This window comes from Perna viridis, chromosome 2 (genome assembly GCF_037379345.1).
Source record: "Perna viridis isolate PV_CMFRI_1.1 ecotype Kerala chromosome 2, ASM3737934v1, whole genome shotgun sequence".
NCBI lineage: Eukaryota > Metazoa > Mollusca > Bivalvia > Mytilida > Mytilidae > Perna > Perna viridis.
In genome coordinates, this window is record NC_142446.1 from 13,706,480 (window position 1) to 13,715,709 (window position 9,230).

Here is a 9,230-nt window from a genome sequence, read left to right on the forward strand (position 1 = left end):
TCTGAATTGTTATCTGTACGCAATCTTTCACCAAGAATTTACATATAACATTCTAACATGTTTGAGTATCCGGACAAATAAATGACATCATATTATGAAAGAAAAGTCATGCAGTCCTGGGATAAGTACGAGAAACAAGGAAGCAACTGGTAATGCCGAACAATAGACTATAAGGAGACGACCAATTGATTTTGAGGTGATAGAGCAGTTTGGGAGAATTTCAAAATTAATATTTTGACTAACTGAACTTTTTGAAAATTAATATTATGATCTTTAAGGATAGGAAAAATATTTCGATCCTTTCAAATCACTCGGATCCGAACATAACGCTTTTACATAGATCTATATGATAATTCAATGTATGTGGAAACCGTTAATGTGAAAATAATATTTGACCAAAGAAATCTTCCGAACAAAACCCCTCTTGATAACCGACATTTAATGTCAATTAGAATGCTTTGCATAAACAAAGAACAAAAATGTAGTAACAGGTAATGCAGGTATTAAACTAGAACCTCACCAAGGACCGAGAGGCCGCAAAGGAACAAGAAAAAGTAAAGGAACTAGTGATTGTCAATTAAACCGCAATACATATCAGAAAACTCCGACAGTAATAACACAATACCAAATAAAAATTTTAAAAAATAGGAATTAAGTAGGAATATCTACATGTTAACTGTTCAAAAAAAGGATGACGTCGACAAAAGAACGAAGAATCGCATGTTACTCAACAGAACAAGAATAAATATGTGAAAACTGATAATATCAATCAAATGCTTCACTCAAAAAAATGTAGAACCAGTAACCCCCCAATAAAAAACCACATTTAACCTAAGAAAGAAGAAGGAACTGGTAATGCAAATCAATGCATAACCACACCCCCCACCCCCGATAAAAAATGGAGGAACAAATGTCAACAATCAAAACGCAAACGAGACCACATAGTCGAAATATTGCCATAAAAAACTTCAAAGGGTCTTAGTCTGTACTAAAGGATACCACTTAAGGGTCATGTGAGCCTTTGTCATCACTCGTCGTGATCGATAACAATTTTTCGAAATTCTCCTCTGATACTACTTGACCAATTACACCCAAACTTGACATGATTGTTCCGTAGGTTGTTCTGCCTAGAACTGAGGTGATGATTTTTGATCCGAAGACAAACATATCCGCCGTTACTAAAATAAAACGCATGGGCCAGACGGTAGTTCTGTTAATACCGTAACGTTAAGTCAAATTCTGATGGGAAGAAAGTGTTCAGTATGAAAAGATCTATCTGTAGTCAAATTTTCGTGTAATTCTGTTAATCCATGTTGGAGCCATTGCCGTTTAAGGATATTTTCTGCTATTTTAATGTTTTTATCTACTGGACAAAAATAAATGAAAGTTGATGATTGTTTCTCATGGTATTTTTCGCAAAATGGATTTTTGATCCGTGACAAAAAAGAAAACATGGCCGCTGATACTGAAAAAAACTTACACGACAAGGCCGGATCCAGGCACTTTGAATAGGAGGCGTACTAACCATAAGAGGGGATGCTAAGTCATTATTTCCATTCTTGTCAATTTTACGCATGAAAATGACAAATTTTCCAATAAAAAAGGGGTGCCAATCCCCTGCACCCCATCTGGATCCGCCACTGCAAGGGGAAAAGTATTTAACACGAAGAGATACTTCTGTGGTCAAATATTCGTGAAAATCCGTTAATCCACATTGAAGTTAATGCCTTTTTGACATTTATTGTGGTTATTTTTTTATGTTTTTGCTTTCAAATTTTTAAAACCCATGCAACAAACAACTGGCGTTAGGTTTTTTAACCTATGAAAAAAAACAGTGCCGCTTTTACCAAAAAAAAATAGAAAAATAGAATGTAGCATTTCAAGCCAGTTGAGCGATTCAGGCTTTAGAGCCTCTAGTGTATTTAAAATTAGAATATGTTTAATAACTCCAACAAACACTGATGTCACGTAATTCCTACCTATTACTTAAATATACGCAAAATTTCCCTAACTGTGGTGGGGTTTTTCTTATTTACTCTCTAACAAGAACTAACTGGAATGTTGAGTTATGTCTATATATATACGTCTCAGAATGTGACGACTCTATTCGCTACACTGCTCCATCGGATCAAATTGATACAGGGAAGATATATAAACGTATAGAAAGGTCTGAAAAATTCCCAACGATGTTAGAACTGTCAAATTTGCGATGCAAATTTTTGGTCGTTCACTCCGCGGGACTCGAACTCGTACCGCTGTGACATCTATGGCAACACCGCCTGTACTAAGTCCAGCGCCCTAAACCACTCGGCCAGCTAGGCTATATGAAGTCGTTCCCTCCGCGGGGACTCGAACTATATTTCATATAGCCTAGCTGGCCGAGTGGCCTAGGGTGCTGGACTTATATATCGGATTTGGCAATTAAAGAAAATAAGGAAGAAAGACAAGATTTTGTCCCATTGGCACATATCTCGGTATTTGTGTCATTTAAGTACAGTAAAGAGATTTATTTTGTTGATACAACAATGCTTCATTGAACGTATGGATTTTGCTCAACTTTTTGTTGCCCAAGAATACCGTCCTAAAGGTATGTGGGAGCAATTTGTATACATGTAATAAGACCGAGTAGGATGTTGATGGTTTGAGTGGTTCTCAATACTAAATTTTAGAAAAACAAGAACTTGTGATAAACAAATAAAAGCAGTAAACGGATTAAATAAACTGATACTACAAAAAGCATTAATCAGTAACATTGTAAAGTACAATAAGAAAAAGGCTATAATCATAATAGATTATCCATAAATGGAAAGAATGCTAAAACCAATATAAAAAGGTTATTAGTCGGGTCAACATACTTCTGTAATTACTTTTTCAGTTTACATATATACTTTTTCTGTCTATATAGCCTAGTAATCTGAGTAGCCTAGAACGTTGGACTAAGTGCAGGCGTTGTTACCATGTATGTCAGAGTAGAGAATGGGTTCGAATCCCGCTGAGCACACTTTTAAAAGTCAATTTGCGCGGTTTTTGATATTTGCGTACCTTGTTCTCTAGAACCTAAACAAATTCATTTATGTAACCGAAAATGTACGAGGTTACGCAAGAATGTCACTCAAAAATGGGTGGTAGCCATCTGTAACTAATATTCACACGATCTTCATACAAGAAATCTTTACAGTATTTATTCCACGTAGTCTTTTTAAGTGCTTAGAAAGAAAATTAATCTTGATTGTTGCCAAAAACATTGTATTTTGACTGTTTTATGTAGATTATTGTTTTAGTTCTTTTCTCTTTTTCTTTCATGTGCGTTGTATCCGTTTTGGTTTGCAATGAAAATATTTGGCAAACTTTAAAGTCTTAACTCGTGACTTATTTTAGGCCCACATGTTAACTTGTGAAAAGCACGATTTGCAGGATTAAGACAATGTAGTCTATAAGGCCATTCAAACTATGTAGGCGGTTCAAGAAAAGTATGTATGTAGTAAGTATTAAATACATAATGCTTTACTAGCTTGCGGCAGAATTGCTTAGCTTGAAACGCAAGTCTGACGTATGTGGCTTTTAATTGTGGAGTATTGTGTGCAAAATATACTAGTTGCACTTTTGCCACACTAATTATCGAATAACGACCAACTTGCGTTTAGCGCATGAGAAGATTGAAGATATTAGTGGTACACCAACAAAGCCAATAGAATTGTAGTTCACTAAAATCTAATGCTTAAATCAGTATGTGCCTTTTCGTTGTTAAAAGCGTTATTTAATGCCTTTAAAATCAACATCCAGAATACAAAATCATGAATATCAAAAACACTCTCTTACCATGCCAATGTAAGCTTAACATAGCTTAGTTCTACTAGTTTACTAATGTAAAGTAAAATAAATTATTTGTTCAAGAGATAAAAGAAGGATCGGATAAGTCAACAAATTTGACTCCCTTGAGCTAATTTTCGTAGACTAAAAAAACTTTTTTTCACGTTATAACTCAAAACTTACGCGTAATAACGCAAAGCTTTCGCGAAATATCGCGAAACTTACACGAATTAACGTGAAACGTTTGCCTTGTCTGTATATGTAAAGGAAGAAGAAAACTTGATTTGTCCGCCTGAATTTGTTCTCAAGGACTTTCTATTTTTTGCCCCTAAAACTGTTTTTTCTGTATATAAAGTAGTACTTACGTTTTGCTTGCTCAAACGAAGTCATTTATGAAACGTTTCTATGAAGAATGAAAATGGGACGAAAAAGCAACATCAAACAAAATAAAAGCAAGAAAACAAAAATAGCTAGTTTCTTGCTTGTCAATGATTCAAATCCTTTCACTTTCAAGGTGAAGTTTTTTTATGACCATCATGGCAGCGAGGGAACTCACTGCTACGTATATTTTGCCAAAAAAAAAAAAATCTTGGTCTCCATAATGCGTGTTTTCATAATATATATAAAATATTTCGCGTTAGTTCGTGTAAGTTTAGCGTAATAATGCAAACTAAATTTTTTTAATAGTCTACGGAAATGAGCTCAATGGGCTTTCGTAGAAACTTGACTTGAGTAGAAAAAAATAACACAATATTCATAATAATGCATACCTTAACGAAACAAAATGGATTAAAACTGGAGACTATGCAAATAGCATATTAAGTCTAGTAAGGTTTCATCACAGACCATCTGTCTTTGACTACAAAGAAAATACATTATTTTTTTAGTAGTAGGAACTTATTCTAACTATTCAATCGCCATGCTAAGAGGGGCAATCTAAACATGGGATATAATACGTTTTGCAGACAAAACAGTGTTGTTTTTGGCTTTGCCTCCTGGTACGACAACGTATTTGTCATTTATAGTAGACAATATTTTTGCTGGGGTCACTGACCTACTTAAACTTTCATACGTTTCAAAATTATCTGACAGAGAATCAATGTATTCTCGTTTTATCCATTGTCCTGCGTATTACTCCATGGCATCCATAAGAACTTTAAATATAATTTCATTTTTTGGTAAATTTTGAAAATGTTGCCTCATTTTGTTTTAAAAAAAAGCTGTTTTGATGCAGGAAAAAGATAAAAATCGGCATCAAGAGTTAGTAAAATACTCAATACTACCTCCGAAATTTAATACTATCATCAATCCAAATTACTCCGATCTACCCGTAACGAAATAGCTATGATCTGATGGTACCTTTCATTCGATTATCATGCGGATTCCTGTCAACCTGTCGTAAATGAAATAAACTTAAATAGATTTTTACTGAGGTATATGAAGTTTGCATCAAATCAAAGCCTACGTACTATTCACATGGTCCTCGTAAACTCTATAACTTCCATGCTCAGCTTCGTTCCTTAATGCCGATGATGCAAATGGGACACTGAGTGACGCTGTTTCGTCGAATGTCCAAATTACAACAATAACTGAGAAATTAGGCCGATAAACTGATGTTCACTCGGTAACTAGCATAGAGGAGAATCGCCAGAAACCAATATTCTGTCTTTGGTGATGTATTAAAAAGAAACACTTCCTCTTCAGTTAGTAAGTCAGTTGTTACGTTGTTGAGTCAGAACCACATGTCCCAGCTTTCTATTATGATTGCTGTTTTTTTTTTTGATGTAACGATAAATGTCCATTAGAAATTATTTTTCAATTGTTTGATATTCAAGCTATTGTGTAAATTGTTGGACAAAACTGGTGCCATGTCCCCGTTTTTCTTTGACCAAACAAAAATCATTATCAACTGATTGAGAGTTTCCAGAAGATCTTTCGAATTTTTCAGGAACAAAGAGAAACAAGTGTTGTTGCAAGACAGAGACCCTCATTAAAAGCTGTAAGTATGAAGGAAGATGACCTCCATCTGTCAATTCAGGCGCGTAGCTTTCATATATACTTTTGCTTGCACATCATTTTATTAACAGCAAAAATAAAACAAAAACAAAAACAAAAACAAAAACAAAAACAAAAACAAAAACAAAACAAAACAAAACAAAACAAAACAAAACAAAAAACAAAACAAAACAAAACAAGAAAAAAAAAACGGATTGTAAGGCGTTTCCATGAAGCAGTCTACGTATATCGTAAGAGCCATTCGTTAAGTAGCACTTCAGCTAAGAATTGTGCAATATGTGATGTTGGGAAGCCTACATATTTTTATTTTTATATTTTGTTTAAAATGCTTAAGTAAACAGAAAAACAGAAAATAACATGTAAATATTCATATACTAGTTACCATTTTTCATAAGAGATATAAATTATATAGAATATACTGTAGAATTCATAATTAACGGAGATATAACCCAATAAATGACACTTTAAATACCACGGGCCGATCCAGGAAATTAGATTAGAGGGAGGGGGGGGGGGGCGCACAGTTAAAATTTTCAAGGTTAAATTTTTGAAATATTCTTCTAGAGTGGGTGCAATGTAGATATCTTTTGTGGTAAAATTATCGAGAAATTTAAATTTCAACCTAAAACCGCCTAAATCTACCCCTGACATCCCACGCTTTGCAAATTTTAGAGGGGGAGGGGGCGCACGCTCGCCACGCTCTCCCTGAATCCGCCCCTGAATACAATAGAAAACATTGGATGTTCGATGTGAATTATCTCCTAAGAGCATACAGATTGGAATGAATAGTTATACATTTCATCATATAGAGCTATAGAGAAACTTAACAACAAAAATTAAAATGTGTAGCCTTTTTTGGGGAATGTGTCACATATTACAGAATTTGCATGATTCTTACAAAGACTACTACTTAAATCTTGCAATCGTTCACTCTTGTAAGGATGCAAGCGTTCGAACCATCATAGATACCGTTCAGGATACTGCGTTCTCATTTGATTACTCTGCTAAGCGAATGGAGAATTTTATAGTGAACTCAAAATGCGCAAACTAATCAAAGAAGAACTTGATGGGAGGAAAAAATTGAGAGCTTTATGTGAAATACGCTGGACAAGTCGGGCCGATGCTTTGCATACATTTAGAGGTGCTTTCCCTTTAATAGATTGTGCCCTTGAACATTTGATGTCATGATAAAACCAGTTTCTACCTCTATCACCGGACTTGACCTTAAACGAGCAACATGCATCGAGGGTGTCATGCCAGAAGCAGAAACTTTTCATTCTTCCGGGGCATCTTGGTTCATTCCAGAATGAAAACTCCATACGCTACATAGCCACTAGAAAAATCGTTTATAAAGCAATTCATTGGTGAAAGATTAACTAGTCATTTATCTGAACAAACTGGTATATGTACAATTTATCGGCTTGACATTTCATATATAAATCTCTAATCTATAATGAAGATAATTTTTATCAAGATTTATAGCTATATAAAACAATGAACAATGGGTAGTAGGAAAATAGTGTCATTTTGTTGTTTTGGGACAATTATTATTATAGGACTAATTAATTCGGGATTTTTGTTTTGTTTTTCTGGTACTGTAATTGTTTATGTATCTGGCTCACGAACTAACGTATTAACGAAATCTGAAATATATCCTGTAAATTTGAACTCAACAAGAAACGGCATCGACAAGCAGAAACATAATTTAGTTTCAGATCCTTATGTGGCAGGAAATGGCGGGATTATTTCGATAGATTTGCTGATGACCCAAATAACAGTGTCTGATGCTTTAATCGAACACAATGTTTGCAAGGGAGATAATGTGTCGCTCCTTATTCTTATATTTTCAAATCCACCCAATACTGAAAGAAGAAATGTAATCCGTGAGACTTGGCTATCTGATTTGGCCCATTCAATACGCTACACATTTGTTTTGGCAAAAAGCGAAGACAGAAGAGTTAAGAAACAATTGGAAATAGAAAACGAAGAAAACAGGGATATTTTGTTACTAAATTTCATGGACTCGTATAAAAATCTAACATACAAGACCGTTTCCTCCTTCGGGTGGGCAACCAAGAAATGTCAGAAAGCAGAATACTTATTAAAAATAGATGATGATATGTGGTTGAACAAGAAAGCTTTAACTACTATTTTGTCTCGTGGAGTATTAAAGGGGGCACTTGGTGGCAGCTGTAACCACGGAGCACAACCTGTACGTGACCCTGACAGCAAGTACTATGTTCCCAAAAAAATCTTCCCTGAATCATATTATCCTACATTTTGTTCTGGGACAGCTTATGTGGCTGATTTTAACCTTATAAAAAATATTGTAAAGATTTCCAGGACTACACCGTTTTTTCCTTTAGAAGACATTTACGTTGCAATTTGCGTACAAAAGCTAAAAGCTAAAATTCTGAATATGTATGGTTTTAATTCAGTCCATGTAAAAGCTAATCCATGCTGGCTTAAAAGTGATTGGTTGATAACCACCCATGAGTATTTACCATATGAATTAAGAAAAGTCTGGCGTACAAAATGTAACGGATTGTTTCCAATGAATCAAGGTTCATTAACATATAGACCTAAACCTGATATCAGTGGTTCTTTACAGGAGAAGAAAAGACAACTCAATAAGCTGAGAATGCAGGAAATATTTCGCATTAATGCGGAGAAAAATCGACCTCCAGTAAGACGACAGAGGTACCGAAAAAAAGTTCTTGTATTTAACTAAATTTGTATACAACCCTTTACAATCTCTGAAGATGGGCAAAAAGAGGGAAAAAAATAAGTTTTCCGGAACAAGAACAATTTATAATAGCTATAGAGAATAATACATAGACATGGTGATTATTAAATACAACGTATAGCTTGGTTTGCTTACAATACATCCCATGATGTTCACTCCGTAGTTTGACTCTTGCAGACTTTAAAACGTTAAGTTTCAAATTTCACAAGTTACATTAAATGATAAGTGAAATGTTTCCGTTTCCCTTTGTAAAATTAGTTTAATTACAAAATATAACGATTATAAAGCCACCCCCGCCTCCACCCACAAAAAAATACAAATCAAAAACAACAACAACAAACAAATAAAAAAAAACAAAAACAAAAACAAACAAACAAAAATCGATGGAAATTTTCTTTTATATGACAGGTTAATGCTTAATGATGATTACTTCCTTTTTTTTGTTTAACTCTCCAAATCTGACACTGTCGTTAACTCGTTGTTGAAAACATTTCTTCTCCCATTTTCATAAATGCCTTTTCTACGACGTTTATTGATTGGTTCTGAGTGCCTCGGAGAGGTCATTATTTGTTAGTTTCTTCGGTGAAGTTATTTCTCGGCATGGCATCGAAATTAAAAAAAAACCAAATAGTGTATTGTTAAGATTAATTTCTTGCCG

The 9,230-nt window shown here is 34.4% G+C and overlaps 1 protein-coding gene across 1 annotated transcript; it reads left to right on the forward strand.

Moving 5' to 3' along the window:
- Positions 1 to 7,290: 7,290 nt before the first annotated feature.
- Positions 7,291 to 8,807, forward strand: LOC148623725 (beta-1,3-galactosyltransferase 1-like). Its single transcript, XM_088565779.1, has one exon. The coding sequence runs from the start codon at positions 7,328 to 7,330 to the stop codon at positions 8,555 to 8,557; it is 1,230 nt and encodes a 409-aa protein (XP_088421905.1). The 5' UTR covers positions 7,291 to 7,327; the 3' UTR covers positions 8,558 to 8,807.
- The last annotated feature ends 423 nt before the right edge of the window (positions 8,808 to 9,230 follow it).

Bases quoted from the DNA above. Each gene is read 5' to 3' on its own strand.
- LOC148623725 (XM_088565779.1), top strand. From the start codon at position 7,328: ATGGGTAGTAGGAAAATAGTGTCATTTTGTTGTTTTGGGACAATTATT.